This window comes from Rhamphochromis longiceps, linkage group LG3 (assembly GCF_057381845.1).
Source record: "Rhamphochromis longiceps isolate RC_006_pf linkage group LG3, R_longiceps_female_GT1.1, whole genome shotgun sequence".
In the NCBI taxonomy this organism is placed as follows: domain Eukaryota; kingdom Metazoa; phylum Chordata; class Actinopteri; order Cichliformes; family Cichlidae; genus Rhamphochromis; species Rhamphochromis longiceps.
The window spans coordinates 58,208,754-58,227,113 of record NC_140559.1 but is presented as its reverse complement, the minus strand read 5'-3'; the positions used below and the strand labels follow the sequence as shown (position 1 = coordinate 58,227,113).

Genomic DNA, 18,360 nt, shown 5'->3' with positions numbered 1-18,360 from the left:
AATAATAGGTGGTGTGCTGTTACATTTATCAAGATCAATATTTTGAAAAAAAAAGGTGCATATGGTGTCATTGGTGTGAAAGACGGAGGGTGGTTGTGGTTTCAAAAGGTGCTGAAAATGCCTCTGACAGAACTTTCCACTCGGCTACATTGAGAGGAAATGAAGCTGTGGTTTAGCCCAGAGCTGCAGCTCAAAGAATGACACTGTTAACAAAACCAACTTCTACAGCCCCCCCAAAAGTTTTAAAAAATATATGTCACAAAATATAATGACCACAAAAACACTAGAAAAACAATGCCCCCGAACATCACTGTTGGCTATTTCTAATGTAATGAGACTGTGCTGGCCAGAGTAACATTTCAAAATCAACAAATCTATTTGAACAATGTGTGTTATCATTTTTTTCGTGCTACATATAGTCATGTGCTGTACCACAACAGTCCTTGCGATTGCTATGGTTGCGGGTTGCTGCAGTCATCTGTTGTTTTCATGAAAGACACAACTTAACCAACTTAACTGTTAAACTAACTTAACTGTCTTAACAACTGAGCACTATTAAAACTTGAAAGTGTGACACAAACCAGAATGTTAACATTCACACTATATGTTGTGCTTCAGCAATGCAGCCAGTACTTTTCAAAAGATGCATTTTTTACTTTGCAAAGCGATCGAGGGAAATACACATTTATTCCTGAGTATTTTCCGGCTTTAACAAGCACTTAAACAGTGATTGGCATCAGCCTCAACTAACCACCAGCCAACTGGTTGGGAAATATTCATTTTTTTTTGTGTTGCCAAAAGGTGATCAATCTCTAGACCTGTTCATACGATTTGTCAAATCATTTAAACGTCACGTGGTCAGCGTGTGGTCATATGACCCTATCATGGTTATAGTGTTTATAGGAAAATGGCCGCAGATCTGATCTTAACAAGAACCTTTTTGATTCACGCATTTTTGTTTTTGTTGTTATTTTTTTTTGTTTTATATATATCAGCTGTAAAACAAATCAGTGATTGTTTGTAGCAGCTGCACATGTTACTTAGAAATAGTCATGAAATATTCACATAGAAACAAAGATAGCTAACAAAACAATGCCATGGGGTTTAAATTATATACTTATATATGTTGGAGAATTAAGCTGAAGAAGTAGATACAGATTTTAGATGAAGACAAAACTTCACTCTCTGCTCATATGAGGATCAGATCTGTGATTAAAGGCTTTTGTGGACTCCAGGAGATTTTTACATTTAAAACTGGGCCACTGTTGTCTGACGTAGGTCTGCTTCAGAGAACCCCATTTGATATTTATGTAATATGTTCACTAATCAGTGGTTTATCACCACTCATCGAGAATCAAAGCAAAAGTGCGGATCACTCAATACTAACATATAGATTTTATCTCAGGTAAAAGTGTGGCAACCTTTTCACAAGAAAGTGTAAATACACCACAACGCATTGCTGCAGCAATGACTGTTGCACTAACCACATAAGCCATCGTGTTCTCACTCCGGTTAGGCTCAAAGGCACTCTGGGAAATTCACTTCCACCTGTTGATCTATACAAGGCAGGAGGAGAGTTGTAATCCAGTAAGAAACAAACTAGCTCCTGGTTGAATATGTACATCTTTTTATTATAATAAAACCATCATTTATATACATTTCAAGTGAGAAACAGTTGCGCGGTGACCTTCTGCTGTCTCCATGTATATCTATCAGTCCTCTACAGTACACAAGTCTCTTGGAAAAAAAGGAATACAAGTCAGACAATGCAAAACGACTGAGAACACCCAGCAAATCAACATGATTATCAAGCAATGGTACATCATCTAAAATATCTTTCAACCCAATTTAGTTTGAATCTTTTTGACCACAAAGGATCAAACGGTAGTGTTGACAGGTAGAGCTGATACCCAGGCCAGCTTTAAATGTAACAATTAATTGGTAACTAACAGGTCTAATTGTGAAGATACCACTTAACCACACAAACAAGACATACACATACAGACACACACTACAGTTTGCAAACAGCTACCTAAAAAAGGTGGAGAAATCAACAACCCGTTTTTAACCACGAGACTATCAGAGGCACAACTCAAAGGCTTGCACGTATGGCTTGCAAAAAGCTTTAACTGCAGTCCTGCAGTGTTTCACCACAGTGGGGGAGGGGGTGCATTTAGAAGAATGATCAGACATAGTATTGCACGGTGCTGAGTCAAAAACACAGCAGGCGCCCTTTCAGCGGCCATGTGGCTGAGACGATGATGAATTACAAAACGAAAGGAGTCTTCCTGTTTTTAAAGCCCAGACTGAACGTTCTACTTCAGCTAATGTCCAGGGATTTAAGAAAGCACAGCCTCAGCTGAGGGTTAAGAGATTGAGTTCACTAATATAACAGGAAAGACCGACTGGAACTCCATCACACACAAATTCAGCAGCACAACACAGCACGTGAAGCAGTTTCACAAGGAACGACGAGACATTTCCTCATACATCGGCCTTTCATTCCTCTGATGACGCTTGTGCACAATGGGCTTTCAAAGTCATCACTGTCACAAAACAAAGATCAGATCAGGAAATGCAGTGTGTTGACTTTGCACAGTGTATCCAATCAACGTAGCATTGGCTCCGCCCACTACTGGTGAGGATGGAGTGACACAATAACCACAGTGTGAATGCAGTGTCAAGGCCTCAACTTAGTGACAACCTCAACTTTAAGCAGCCACAATACCCTGACACACGCAGCAGTTAGCAGATCTAGGCCAGATCTCTCTCCACTATGCCACTGTGACACAAAAGACAACACAATCTGTGTCATCTCATGATGAAAAACTAAAAGTAGAGATTTGCAGGCTGTGTAACGCTCAATATCCAACAATCCGCTTCCTTCTTCCAACTTTGTGTAGGGCTCTAACTAAATATTGCTTCTATTATCAAATAATCAGATCTGCTACCCTAATAAAAACTCTATAAAACAACCAATTTAAAGCCCCCACAAAACAAAAAAGCAGCAAATCTTTAAACCAAAGTAAGAAATCTCTGTTATACTGCACTTTGCTCCAGAGTGGAGGATTTAAAACTGTGAGGGGCACCACAACATGACGGGTAAGATGGTTACAGTGATGCTGCAGGCTAGTAATCTGACCAACAGTCAATAACTACAGCTGCAACAGTGACGTTTACACACAGCTAATGCAAGTAATTAAAGGCCATCTATGCAGGATTTTAAACTTTAGGAATCTCTCTGATCAACCACTTACGACCCACCGTATGTTGCGGTGTAGCTATTTAAACTTTATGCCCAAACCATTCATCCTTAATTTGTCACATAAATTACCTGGAACCAAACCTGGGTTGTCCCGCTCTTTCACGAAAAGCCAAATTTGTACCTCGAGATGGTGCAGCGAGTCCACCAGGCACGTCACTAAGAATGTACAATGACAGCCGGGTGGAAAAGCCCAGCCACTTGATTTAAAAAAGTGAAGGTTTTGGTTAAATTTCACAGATGGCAATTGAAAAAAATACTTTTAAGCCAAGGACGACAGACCCACGATGCAAACAGCAACAACAAAACTCCTGCATAGCGAGCCTTGAAAGTAAAAACCATCAACAGCTGACTGCACACTCCTCAGAGTCTCCACATCTTAATGCTTCAAAGTTAATTTCATTGGCCAGTGTGGTTAGTACTTTTAGATTGCTCCCTGGAAATCCTGCTTTGACCACACACGCCGTGCACAGACCTCAAACCTGTGCATAGAGCAAAGATTAATTCAGCTTCAAACTGACCCAAATTTCTGTGGTTTGGATGGTTGGCGAAGCATGAGACTGTCAAAATGGAAGTTGTACTATATTCTGCTCTGATCTTGTACCGCTCAGAGCACACTGAATACACAAGTGTCTTCCGCCAAAACAAACACAATCATCAGCTTTTTAGCTTTAAATAGATCCTATCACAGATGTTTGTGGACACGTAGAAACAGCCTTCTAGCTCTACAGTTTTTTTAAATAAACTGGACTAGTACCTCACTAAGCCTGAGAACTCAGGGTCAAGACTCTGAAGCGCTCTGCTGCCAGGAATGACTAAAAAACATGCAATCAGGGCAACTGCCGGTGGGGACAGTGTACCAGGATGGATGCAAAGTCAAATAACTACAGTGGAAAGTTCTGAACCATTCAGAGTATTTGAACTTTGTCGTTATCAGTGAAGTGATTGCTATTGTCCAAAAAGATGGTTTTTTTCATCTTTCATATTCACGCAAATTATGCAGCCAAATGCGTGCAAAGCCCCTCAAGTTACAGCCTGCAATCTAGAATGTGTTTAAAAAGAGATTAAAAGTGCTCCAAATGTGCAGACAGAAGCTCAACGACAACCCTTCATTTGTCTGGACCAAATCCATCCTTTTCTTAAATATACTAAATAAATGAACAAAAGACTTCACACTCACACCAACACATCTGAAATCATAACAAAAACAAGCTAATTAATTAATGCAAATTAATGTACCACAAATATATTAAATACAGGGGAAATCCACATCTAACACTTTACCTCATTTATTCCAGTCTCGCTGACACAGGCAGCTTCTGACCTCTTCTAATGAACTAAAACTGTAACGCGGTGCTCTCAAACACACCACATTTTCTTATGTGCATTTGTGTCATACCTTCATGGATTATAACCTACAAAACTCCCCCTGTTCAGAAGAGTTGTCTTCATGGAACAGCTAAGGTGACAATTTGGCCCTGATTACAAGCCAATGAAAAGCAAACTCAGAACAAAAGGAAATAAAAACATGGAGGACACAAAGGAATGTGAGAAAAATTAAAGTGAGTGGAAAAAAGGTGCCGCTACACAGAAGGAGACGCACAGAGACAGCTAGGAACCCCCTCACATATTTATGTCGTTTACAGATTTGACTACGGAGATGAACATTGCTGTAGACACATTTAAGCTTCATTTGCCGAATCAAACAGAAAGGATCTGAGAGCTGGCAGCAGTGAAGGAGTTGATGTAGTATCTGGTATCTCTGTGGTTTCCTTCAGTCTCTGGGGAACTGAGTCAGTCGGGTAGGTTCATATATGTGGGAGTGTGTGTTACATTCTTCAGCCTTTCCCAGCTACAAGTTTCCAGTTTGCTGCTGGGCCTCTGAGCAGAGGAGGGGTGCTGGAAGTTAAATAAGGCCTCATATTCCTTTTTCACACCCCTGCTCAGTCACTGAGACCCCCTCCAGTGTTCTGGTTCCAGTCGGAGGAGTGGCATGCCTCTGGAGAAGAGCTTTATCACTGCAGCCTCAACTGGACGTGTCCCCAACCTGACAGAAGATCTCTCTCAGGTCCATCAGCTTGGGCAAGAGTGTAGGCTTTTCCAAAGGCTGGAGGGGGTCTGATTGAGTACTTTAGCTTGAGCTGGTTATGTTCTGATCTCAGCTCAACGCTTCAGCACCGGGCAACCTCGCTCCCGATCTCTTCTGCTCCGTCAGCGCCTGCAAGACCTGAGGGGAGGAAGCAGGAGTGAAAAAAAGGTTTTCAAAACAAAGATGCAGTGATGGGGGTAAACAATGTTTTCAGACACAGTATCTAGAAAAAAAATCCCACCTGTGCCCACTTCCTGTTGCGGCTGGTCATGTGAATAGCAGCAATGTGCTGGAAGAGCTGGTCGGCAGGGATGAGGTCAGGCAGGCGGGTGAGGAACTGAGCCATGTGGATGAAGTCCATGCTGGTCAGGACATCCTGGTAGAGGCGAAGCAATCCCAGAGCCGTGCGGAACAGGAACTCTTCACCATCTCTGCAGAACACATCCCACACTCGACACGCCAGGTCCAACGGCAGCGACTTGCTATACAGAGTGAAGATCCTGAAGGGACAAATAGATGGGAAGGAAAAGTTATTATCAGCTAGCACTATATAAAACAAAGTCACTAATAGCAACAGAAATTTGAAATGACCTTTGTTAACATATTAAAGAAACACATGTACTGAGTTACAGTTTCTTTGCTGAAATCTGACTTCATGTACCAACTTCTAAGATCTACCCTCACGTCCTGATAGATAAACAAAGGAAAGATACAGTATAGAGTAAAAACTACTCATCCGTCTCCCTTCAAACGCATATGAACTTCTTAAGTGACATCCCATTTTTATTCCATAAGGTTTAATTTGATGTCTAAACCTTAGCAGCTTTAACAGATTCAACTCTTCTTTTACATAAAGTTTAGGAAAGCATTTATTTTTGTCCATTCTTGCAGAGGTGCACTGGGACATCCCCAAACTGTTCCCACAAAGTTGGGAGCATGAAATTATCCAAAATGTCTTGGTATCCTGAAACATGAAGAGTTCCTTTCACTGGAACAAAGGGGGCAGTCCCAACTTGTGTAAAACAACCCCACACCAAACTTTACACTTGACATATAGTGCAGTAACACAAGTACCGTTCTCCTGGGAACCACCAAACCCAGACTCATCATTTGGATTGCCAGACAGAACGTGATTGGTCACTCCAGAGAACACACTGCTCCAGTGGCAGTGTGCTTTACACTAGAGATGGCACGATACCACTTTTTTATGTCCGATACCGATATCATAAATTTGGATATCTGCCGATACAGATATGAATCCGATATAGTGTTTTTTAATCAACAAAACTGTTTTTTAAATATCTTGCTGTATTTTGTATAAGTTCATACTCAAGTTTAAAACAACAACTACACTAAAGCTATTCTGTTATACCTGTATGCAAAAAAAATGTTTCATAGTTCAGCAATACTGATCAATCTAATAAACTTAGACCTACACCATCCTCCCTATTCTGGTATTTTAAAGAGTACTTAGCGTAAATATTAAGCAACCTAACTAATAGGGTTCCAACTCCCAGCAACAACAAAAATAAATAAATAAAAAATAGGGAACCACCCCTCACGCTCCACCTCATGATGCTTAATCAACGTAATCAACCTTAATTTGATGCAGTGTGAAAAAAAATGCGCAGAAATCAATTATTTTTCAAGAAATATTAAATAGATTCAACATCTTTCTTCAACAAAATTGCAGACTGCACAGATGGTACCTTCCCAAAGGAAAAAGTACTATAGCTTACTAGGGTATATATATATTAGACTTAATAGTCACTATGTACAGTAATTGACTTCTATTCATTTTACATCAAATTAAAACTTTGGGTGTCAGATAATTATTTATTAAAAGCTCGAAATTTTAAATGAGAATAAGAAAGAAAAGTATGTCTTTGTGCCCCCTTTTCCCTGTTAATGCCCTATCGGCCCCCCTGGCTAAACTTTGCTAGATCCGCCCCTGCACAGTTACCAGCCGTCAGCTACGTAGAAAAAGATCCTCGAGTAGAAAGTAATATTAAATAAATTCTAACAACAGCTGATCAAGCTTAAACGTGCTGCTGTTGTTCAGCCGCTGGTTTCCTCTTTCTGGTGCAAAGTGGGCGATAAACAAACAAGAGAGACGGACTCGCAACAGAAAAGCCGATCAGCTGATCATTAAGCAGTTTCATGATTGAAGTAGCAGCAGGAGAGGCAGTCGCTCCATATATCGTTTGGTAAGCTTAACGCAGGAATGCTTTACAAACATTCAGAGATGGACTTACACACTTGCTTTACTTCTCTCGGGGATAACTTTGTCGGAGATGAAATGCCGGGTTGCTAGCGAAGCTCCAAATGCTATCCAGACCACCGACAGGTCCCGCATGCCACAGCCGCTCTATCACGTGATGCATACTGCTCCGACGTGCTAACGTTCTGAGGTGAGTTACGGCGTGTTGCAAGTTTTGTGAGGTGCTTTTGTGATATTTAATGGATCGGATTACATTTTTTATTTTTCTCCGATATCCGATCCAGTAATTTAGGTCAGTATCGGACCGATACCGATACGTAATATCGGATCGGTCCATCTCTACTTTACACCACTGCATCCCACGCTTTGCACTGTGCCTGGTGATGTAAGGATTCAGCTGCTGAGCCATGGAAACCCAGTCCATGAAGCTGAAGTTGTTCACGTTTGTACCGCAGCATCCACTGTGATTTTACAAGGCCTACCACTTCTGTCAGTTCCCAGTTGCTTTGTTATAATTCCACTAACAGCTGACTGGAATATGTAGTAGTGAGGAAATGTCTGGACTGGTAGCACAGGTGCATCCTAGCTTGAATTCACTGAGTTCCTGAGAGCGACCCATCCTTTCACAAATATTTGCAGAATTACTCCGCATGCAAATAAAAAAACAAAAACACTTTTTAAAAGAAAAAAGGCTCCTTTCTATGTTGTTACAAGCTTCAAGAGATTTAGAAGCGAGCTGACTACCACCTGCTCTTAATAAAACTAAAAGGCTGTTTTAGGTGTAATTACAAACAAACAAAAAACACAATAATTCACAATATTAAAGTCAGAAGTCTGTGAATAAAAATAAATGATTGATATTATTGCCCTAGTTATGTGGCATATATGTGGTTAAAGTGAAGATACAAACACAAATTTCTACCTCAAATGGGCAGTGACCACTCATACAACCCCTTTCCTGTTTTCTCAGAAACACACCTGACACTGAAAGTATGACAAACTGAATGTGAGGCAAGTGTCATGTTTCGAGATGAAGGCATGTAGCGTGTTTTCAGCAAGACGGGGTACAAAGTGCACTGTGCATGTGGGTGGAGGACGAATCGGTAGAGCTTTGCTGCATCAGTGAAATGACACACTGCCAAGTAATTCATGTTCATCAATAGATGCAAGTTCACTGTTAAAACAAAACAGGAGATATAAAATAAAATGAGGCAATAGCACAATACAGGGAAGCACTCACCAGTCAATTAAATAAATATCAGGTGTCAAGTTGTTTTTCTTGAAATGTGCAAATAGCTTTGGTAGATTTTCTTCAAAGAACACTTCAAATGCTGCAAAGTACGTCAACATCTGCGGAGAGGAGAGGAGGTGGTCTTAGAGAGAAGTAAACCCAAACCACACTTACAGTTTGCTCAGTGAGTCAGACACAAATGACAGACACTTTGGTTTAAATGGAGACAAGTGTGTAAACACAGTAGAGATGATGATGGGACAGTAACATTACCAAGTTTATAAATGTGGTTAGAAATAACAGCACTAGCACTGCTATATTCAGTAAAACAGGTAATGGAATTTACTGACGTATTAGGTATTACTGATAAATGTTTTAAGTCAAACAGATTTTTTTTTTAAACCGTTAAGTTCTCAACTTTACAGCTGAACAAAGAGCTTGGCGGAAAAAGGTGATTTGCAGTCAACACATATGTATACATATATGTTTATTTAAAAAAAGCTCAGAGTCATGTGTATTTATAGGTACTGCGTGTGAAATAAGTGGGCGCGCACGTGTTTGCCATGCTCTTTGTTTACTTACAAGGCTGTGGTCAACCCTGAAAAAGGCCATCTGACAGGGCTTGTTGAGCAGGTTGGCAAAAGCTATGAAGGCATCGGCTGTGTCCAGGTTCAGGATGAGCACAGCAGCGATGAAGGACATTCCCTGCACCTTAAAAACACACAAACACAGAGTCAGTACAAGCGAATACTTACAGCAACCCTAAAACCGGTGACGGTGCGAGCTTGTACGTGTCAAATGTTGTAATATTTAGACAGAAACACTGGCAGGAAGTCATTAACGGGTAACCTTGCATTTGAGTCAGACACTATTAATCGGTGCAGGCGCTTTGACAGTGATGTGCAAGTATTACAAGTAGTGTGGACAATAAATCTGGGAAGAGAGATGATAATGCTGATGGAGAAATGGAAAGAACTAAACCTGCGTACAGCTTACACAGACTGAGAGTGTGTGTATGTGTAGCTGCTCATGGGTTGGGGTCAAATGCAGGAAGTCACAGTCATTTCTACCTGTCTATAGACAAAAGCATGGGGCTGCGGGTAGGAGCAGCAAGGCAAACCACAGCAGCACTGCTCATTAGTGCAAATGCAGCAATTTTGCTGTAAGAGCACACAGTGATGATACTGAGAGAAACAATAAAACAGAGAGCACAGTTGGTCAGGTCCATTACAACTGACAACATAAACAAAATGTAGCGGGTGACTTTTTAAAAATACTGCTTTGCGATCGTTGCTTCTTTATCCCAAATATTCGCTGGGTTCACACTTTGTAAATGTGCAGATTGTTTGCTAATGCTCCTGCGCACGTCTTGTAAATTCAATGTTTGGAGGTTTGGATGATTTAATGAATAAAGAATCAATCTGAATACATCCCCCTATGGATTTTTGGTTTGTTTGATATTTTAACAGGCCAACACTGTGAATGAACAAAAACATACATTTTATTAAATAATAGTTTAAAAAATAAATAAAACTTCAGCCAAAAAATTCAGTTTGATTTCTAGGAATCAAGTAAACCATGAAAGTATCACAAGGGAGGATCAGGGCATCGTGAGAAACTAGAGTCGGAAATCCAGGGCGTCACTGAGGCTCAATACAAAGTCTCCTTGAAAGGAAGAAAAGAGCGAATGGAAGGAAAATATTTGAGGTCTTCTAACTTTAAAATGGAACCTACATGCTGCAGAAACCCCCTGACCAATCTCCTGGGCACGGTATTTTAGGGTTAGTGAACGTCACACAGAACTGATCTTTTGACTGGTTGCTGGTGATGAGGCACAAAAAATCCCCCCAAAAACACAAAAGACAAAACAGCGCAAACAAATGTGAATCTGTTGCTTAGAGAATTCTAGAAATTACTCTGAGCACATCACCTGTTAAACACACTAATGCCAATCATAAATGTAATATTTAATACTATCAGAAATGAAAAATTATTTGCTTTTAATATTAATGCTCAGTCCTGAGGGTCCTTCTAAATTTCCAAGTAATTTTTGCTTGCTTAGAAAATTCTGTAAATTTTCACGTGTGGTCTTGTTCATAAGTAATTCAGCAGAGGTTAATCACGGGCTCCCTTTTCTACAGTTGGCTAGCCCCACATTCTGTAAATAGCATCCTACATTTTACTCATCATAGCTTGCAAAAAGGAACATAAGTGAGTCAAGCAGAAATAGGAAACTTAAAAAGAAATGCATACATATGGATGTATCCCAACTGAAACCCAAAAAAGATCGCAAACAGAAAACCAGATCAAATGAGACTTAACTACATTTGTCCTTCGTATGATTGATACCAAACACGCAGAGTTATCCTTTTAGATCAGCTCTCAGCATCAGTAACAAATGTATCTACTGGAAATCTGAAGCACCTTTATTTACACTAAAAACAAACCTATGGCATAATGTAATAAATCTGAAAATGCATCATTTTCCTCATACAGAGCTTTAGTTGGGTGGAAACGCTCACACAGATTGCTAACAGGACCATCCTCTATATGAATCTGATGATTTCATTAAAATAAAAGCCTGTGTATGTTAATACGTGTCATGTTTTATAATGTTAGACCACATCTATTAATACATTCTATTGAGGGGAGTGACTATTCATGTGGTACTACTACCACACCAAAGCTTATATAACTGTAATTCATGTGCAATATATTCCTTACTTACAATCAATTAGCAGCTTTTGGGAGGTTTTTGAGAAAAAATACTGGAGAATATGATGGAGCTAAAGAAGGTTGTGCACAACTGTTTTATAATTGATATGAAAAAGACAAAATGCATGAAATCAAGCCAATGAGTATGAAGTGCTTTAATATCAGGACACCTAGTGAAATATCAGTGCTTGAAAGAAATACTTAGCGCCAAGAGTAAGAAGATAAAGATGGCACAGCAGGTAAAGCATTTATTTACTTAATGAGAAGGAATCGGGCCTAAATATTCTATTATTTCTGGCAGGATTTTGTTTTTCAGACTGGTGAAATATTTGAGAACCGTACTCACAGACAGTCATCCCATCTGTCTGTCTTCTTATTCATTTGGTGACTTTGAGGTAAATTACCGTGCTTTCCCCTTTTTGCTGCACTTACATTGAGCCCAGGTATCGAACTGTATCACACACCGGCATAGAAAATGTTGCCGACTTCATATTCAGTACCCACTCAGCTCCTCGCGTGTGGCAGCAACCTCCCACTTGGTGCAAATTGAATCGTCTTATTTTAAGCTAATATTAGGCTACTGTAGGTGTTGTGTGGGAGATCAAAGTCTGTTTAACCTTCATAATACACAATGAGCTGCAAGGTGCAATATCTCAAAGTTCACTTAAAATTTCCAAGAACAGTCACTTTAGTTTCAAGAAGACAAAGTCGTGGAGCGACTCCAAGGGAACAAGACTTATATTTGTGGTGTAAAAATGACCCGTTTTATCTACTACCTGAACAAATGTATTAAACAGAAATTGTTTTATTTGTTCGTTTGTTAAATAAGAGCATATAGATGAATAAACTCTTTATGGTCTCTAAAAATCAATCTAAATTTCAGCGCCAGTAGATGTAAGAATCTCATGACTAAACAATATTTTCTATACTTGAGATATTCATGTGGCACTTTGTGTTTTTGTCCTAAACATGAAGCTGTAACATGCCCCAGTCACAGGTGTGAGTATCACAACATGATGTAATATTGGTTAAGCATGTGTGACTTACATAGCCAACATCAGGCCTGTAACAAGTGTATGCTCCCAGAATGCTGTGCAGCACGTCGTGATAGGGCCCACCCTGATGACGTACAAAGAAAAACAAAACAATGGAACAATGAGTCCAAAAACGCACAACGTACACACACCTTTTTACATTTATAAGCTTTCAAAACCTGTTTCAATCATACAAATATTTTTTTACAAAAATAAGCAAGACGTTCCTTTCATGTCTTGCTCAGTTTAGTCACGTTTTCCTTCGGTGCATCCCATTACCCACATCGTGCTGAAACGTTATTCTAATTCTCTCTCACTGACCTTCTGGAAGATGCACAGTTGTGGGAAAGTTCTTGAGATGTCCAGCTTGATGAGCTCGAGACTTGACTCTCTGTCTGAGGAACCAACATCTGCAAGACATTTCAGCACATTAAAAAAAACAAACTGGAAAAATATGAGTATTATTATAAAATTAAAGAAGTTTCTTTAGAAACTCCACCTTCACTTTCAGTCTCGGTGAAGAGTGTCGCTGTGCTCTTCCACTTCTCCTTGGCCCGGGACAGACAGATGTTATACAACTCTGCACAGACACACAAACAGCAGCACAGTGAAGTTAATGTGAGAGATTGGAGGGACGCACAAGTTTGAAGACTGAAATGTGAACGTGATAAATGGACAGAAAGCACTCGCATCAGCAAACAGTGAAGGTGACTGAAGAAAACATGTCCCCCAATTACAGAAGACTGCACTGCTGTGCAGCCTTTCCTTTGAACTGCTGCTGCCCTCTGGTGCTCAGATGCTAGATTTAATATTGAGCGTTCAGAGAGGAGACGTGGAGATTTACACTAGTGCTCGAGTCAAATCTGAACTACAACAAGCTGCTTGTAGGAGGAAGAGGTTAAGCTGATGATCGGTTAGCCTGTGGTATGCAGCTCGTTAAAGACAGATTGAAGCATTAGTTGATGCTAGGACTTTAAGCAGCCTGTCGGGTGATTGGTCTAATAGAGACGTTGATGGTTTGGAGGAACCGATTAGTGAAGTTAACTCGGAGTTTTAAAACAGCTGATATTTATTTAAAGCTGCTGTAAATAATTGCACGTTATGACAAGTGAACAATTTCTCTAATCATTAAAGACAGATTATTACTCTGCTATATTACTCATCTGCAAGCCAGTCAAAGACATTAGTAGTAGCATTAGCATCAATAATAAAAATGCTTCTGTGAAAGTGAGGGAGTGCTGTCACTGAGCTGCCCATGCAGCTACTTTAAAGGGACTGAAAACTCCACGAGTGTGTGTGTGACTGCAGTCTGTGTTTTGATGTGTAGGATAGTGTAGCTCCAGTTAAAACGATGAATAGCACAAAGTGGAGCAGACCAGCTCAGCAGTCAGAGAGAGTGCTTATCTGCAAGCAGCCTTGAGGGTGCTGAGGAGCACACACACACACACACACACACACATTTGAGCATGCATGCACACAAACACACAGTCTAAGGAATGCCAATTTCAGTTTGTACTCCATTCTCAAGAGGAAGATGAGGGTAGTGTGTGTGTGTGTGTGTGTGTGTGTGTGTCGTCTGTGCAGGATCAGCGAAGTCATTGAAATGCTGCACATTCTCTCGTGTACTGGGGGAATTATTGGACCGTGCTCCTTAATGGACACGCTCTTCCTTCCTCTTCTATCCATCTCACTGCCACACATTCAACTACAAACACTGAGACAAATTGGTGCACCCATCTGCGTGTGTGTGTGTGTGCTTTTATTACTTATTTTGTGGGGATGTGTGTTTTTGCAATCACCCAATGAGAAGAACACCAACTTTTGAGCATCAAAACGCTCGCATTAAAGAAACTGTTACATTTTAAGTTGCAGACATAATTCAGGGCTAGGTTAAGTTAACCCAGCTGGCAGTTTTTAGGTTAAGGTTTGGCCTGCTAACAGATCTTTTAACTTGAGAAAACACACACACACTCATTCCCACGTACCGTGTGTTATGTTGAGATCGTTGCCCACAGCCAGGCTCCACACTTTCCCTCTGACACTGGGGGGGATGCCCTGCCACCAGAGGTCCCTCACTCGTCGAGATGTACACCTGTAGCAGTGGGGGATTAGAGGGGAAAAAAATGTTAAGCACATCAGAGTCTATGATAAAAATGTTTTATAGAGTGGGCCATAGGTTAACAATAACCTAATTGGCAAACCACTGATTCGAAAGCAAGAAAAACACTTTCCTTCAGTCTAACACCATCTATACTGTCTTCTGTTTGTATTGTTGTAGTAATAAAGATACAATAGACTAAAGGAACGATCTGGCAGCAGTACTGTAGCGATGTTTGGTAGTGTGAAGTGAATTAGTCACATATTAATCAAGGAGTACACCTGCAGGAGGAGCCTGGTACTTTTATGAAGATTACCTGAGATGACCACACTGGTTTGAACGTGTTTTTCCAGCTTAACCGCCACAACAAGTTATGTCTTGTTATATTCTTATGTCTGCATACTGCATTTCCGCCCTGCAGTGCTGGCCAACAGCAGCAGTGTACTAAATGCTCCCAAGAAGGATCAAATATTGAAGATTCAGTAAACTTTTAAGCAGGCAGAGAAGTAAAACTGTCTATGTGGTAATAAAGGAATAGCGAGTTGAATTTGTTGGTCATTATTTTCTCTGACTTGTACTTCTGTGTTTTTTATTAAAAATTCAAGTCCAAAGTCAACAACACTATTGCGTGTTCTTCCAACATGTACACTCCTATAGTCAGGCTCTTTTCAGGGTCAAATTCAAGCATTTTCAAGCACCTGTACAAACCCTGAATACTGTACATGTTGACCAAGGAATACTGCACATTGAGCATGTTGCACATTTTGCAAGTTCTGCATTAAACTGAGAATAAAACGGCAGTAAAGCTCCATGTAATCCCGCAGTGTAACATGCAGCGAGGACCAACATCAGGCTTAACCTTCGTAGCCACCTAAACACAAATGCTAAACACTGATACGGCATTTTTGTTGTTGTGACTCTAGCTGTTGGGATGGAAGCTAACTGCACAACTGAATATACCGAAGCAAAGCAATGAGCTTTGTTATTGTTAAATATGTTATAATTCAAACCAGAGTCTTTTTTGTACTCACACTGTACTCCAATTAGGCAGGATGTCTTGGTTCCAGGTCTGAGCTGCTGTGCCAATGCTCTCTTCAAGCTTGCATCGATCCTCCAGCTGCTTCTTCCTCCTCTGAGCTTCTTTTAACTCTGCAGAAGTCATTAAACATAAAATTACATGGGAAAGAGAGGAGCGGACAACAGACTGGACAGAAATAAGAGTCTGAACTATTGTGTAGTGTGCCAGGCTGGAGGACAAAAAAAAAAGAAAGCAACATTGATGCTGAAGCTGCAGCCTCAGTTCACTCCACTGAACTCACCCCTCTTCTTAACCTGGGCCACCATCTCTTCATACTGCTGCCTGTGTTTCTGTGCCTCCTCAGCTGGCTTGGCAGGCAGGTTACTGCACATGCAAATGCAAACACACACACACACACACACACACACGGTTAGCAACTATGTGCTCTTGCATTACTCATGCTGAGCAATCTTGGAGTGTATAAAAAGAACATCAGGACAGGAAGCTGCATGTGTTTATGGAGTGAACACAGCTGCTTATATTCCAGTAAATTCAACTTACTGCCTCTTTAACATGCTACAAACATTAGATAACCCTTTTTTCTTTTTTTTTCATCTTTTCCAGTCTTTCTAAATCACTTGGCTGATGTCGTGCTAGTTGCTGGTTAAAATCAATAAGCATTTAAATTTTCTCAACACCTTTGCCTTTATATATCAGCCCCTGGCAACAAAGTTTATTCTTGGAATAAGGACTCGGAATAGGCTCAGGGAAAGAACATAAAGGAGGAACATAAACATCTAACTGATAAAGAAAACACTCCACAGCACGTACTACAACGGACCTTGAGAAAAGAAAAGAAAACACAATGAACTAAAGGAACATTTACAATCATTACAGTGCAGATTGTTTTCCTTTCCACTATCTTGCTTTGAGTCTTCTGCATGGCAAAAAAAACGTATCAAAACTGTGTATATGGTTAACAATGTGCAACACAACTTTCATTATTTGGACGGCTTTCATGAAGTTCAAGCAGATCAATTCACTGTTACTCATATAACACGAAATCACAACAACAGTCGCGTCAACGTGCTCTATAATGTATGATAGAGGATACAATCATACAGAAAAGCCCCCAACTTGGCGATAGTGGGGAAGAAAAACTCCCTTTTAACAGGAAGAAACCTCCAGCAGAACCAGGCTCAGGGAGAGACGAATAGCACAGCCGAAACTGATTAAGCAGCTCTGCTACTTAAGTGACATGATCCTATACTCCGATTAAAAAGTGTTCCTTTAATTTTTTTTTCAACAGTGTATAAAATGCTATATACATATGTGCCAAAGTCATCAGACTATATTTGTTATACTCTTATCAACTGTGACAATAAACATAAATACAAACGGCATTAAATTCAAACGTATTCAATTATTAAATTGCAATGTGAAAAACAACATTCGTAACAATGCTAAAATAAATCCATCTTTGTTAACAGCAAAATAAATGTTAAAATATATATGCTATGTTTAGTCACATTTGTTATAAAACACATCATTTGCACTTTTCTTGCAGGTTCAGAGCTTGTGTGCAGACACATGAGAGGCTGCATGCCACAAAGGGAGCAGCAGCTGAATGCAGTTCTGCCATTCATGGTGTCAAAATAAACTTCCTGGTGTTCACAGAGGAAATGTGTCTGAATACGTTTTCATACACTTAGCTCATGGCTAAGCAGCAGTATTCAAAGATGTTGCTCGGCATGTCTGTCTGCCTGAATGCAAAAACATTACAACATACTAAAGAAAATAAAAAAAAATTACAAAAGGGAGGGTAATGAAACCAAGCTCAGCGAGGGCCATTAAACTTTCAGCAGCACGTCTCTTTTACCATCTGCGATACAAGCGGGGAAACAGTGAGAGCTGAAACAATGCAGAACAGAGCCTAACGACCTGGCAGGGGAAGGAGAACTGATAAGAAATGAGAGGAAGAAGGAGATTGGCTTTTATGTCTGATAAGCAAACTCAGCTGACAGTGAGAGGGAAAGAAAAATGTGACTGCGCCGTTTGTGTTTACATACGCAGGTCTGTCTTCTAGTATCAGCGCAGTGGTGGAGAGAGGCTCAAAATCCAGGTTTTTCCTCACACTCTGCCTCGGAGATGTTGGGTTGCCAGATCCAGCTCTGCCACTCTTTGTTTCATATTCCTGACATCAACAAAAAAATTGAAAATTTAGACATAGAAACATGAAAGTAACAGTGTAACTGTGTCACAGGGAAACCAACTTGCTTTTGAGGTCAGTTTCATTTGGTCTATATTTAGTTTCACACATTAAGATCTGCAGCATTTAAACTGAAGTGAAGAACAGAACAAGGTAGAGCACTAACAAAGGTCACAGGAGGCCTCAGTTCATGCTGTAGCTTGATGCAGACCGGTTAATAATGGAGGGAAAAAAGTTGATAAAAGAAGAGATGACTACTATTCTGTATTTGTATGACGTTAACTTGACATGGCCTCTGAACATTTGCCAGCTGCTGTTTAACGAGTCTGTTGCTTCTGCTTCACTACTGGGAATGTGATACAGGACTTTTAGGAAGAGAGCACCATGTGACAGGCAGTCATTACAGCTAAGACCACACTACACACAAGACCAACCGTCAGCTGACTCACAGGGTGTGTGTGTGTGTGTGTGTGTGTGTGTGTG

General features: G+C 40.3%; 1 protein-coding gene across 1 annotated transcript in view; it reads right to left on the bottom strand.

Moving 5' to 3' along the window:
- Positions 1-1,619: 1,619 nt before the first annotated feature.
- tbc1d14 (TBC1 domain family, member 14) overlaps positions 1,620-18,360 on the bottom strand; it is a 45,520-nt gene continuing 28,779 nt past the window's right edge. Inside the window, exons 4-14 of the mRNA XM_085400482.1 lie at positions 17,738-17,862; positions 15,970-16,052; positions 15,682-15,799; positions 14,538-14,644; positions 13,052-13,132; positions 12,874-12,962; positions 12,566-12,637; positions 9,386-9,514; positions 8,813-8,922; positions 5,593-5,851; positions 1,620-5,489 (exon numbers count right to left, since the gene is read on the bottom strand). Of these exons, the coding sequence (XP_085256608.1) occupies positions 5,421-5,489; positions 5,593-5,851; positions 8,813-8,922; positions 9,386-9,514; positions 12,566-12,637; positions 12,874-12,962; positions 13,052-13,132; positions 14,538-14,644; positions 15,682-15,799; positions 15,970-16,052; positions 17,738-17,862 (1,242 nt within the window). The 3' untranslated portion in view covers positions 1,620-5,420. The remainder of the gene's footprint in view (positions 5,490-5,592; positions 5,852-8,812; positions 8,923-9,385; positions 9,515-12,565; positions 12,638-12,873; positions 12,963-13,051; positions 13,133-14,537; positions 14,645-15,681; positions 15,800-15,969; positions 16,053-17,737; positions 17,863-18,360) is intronic.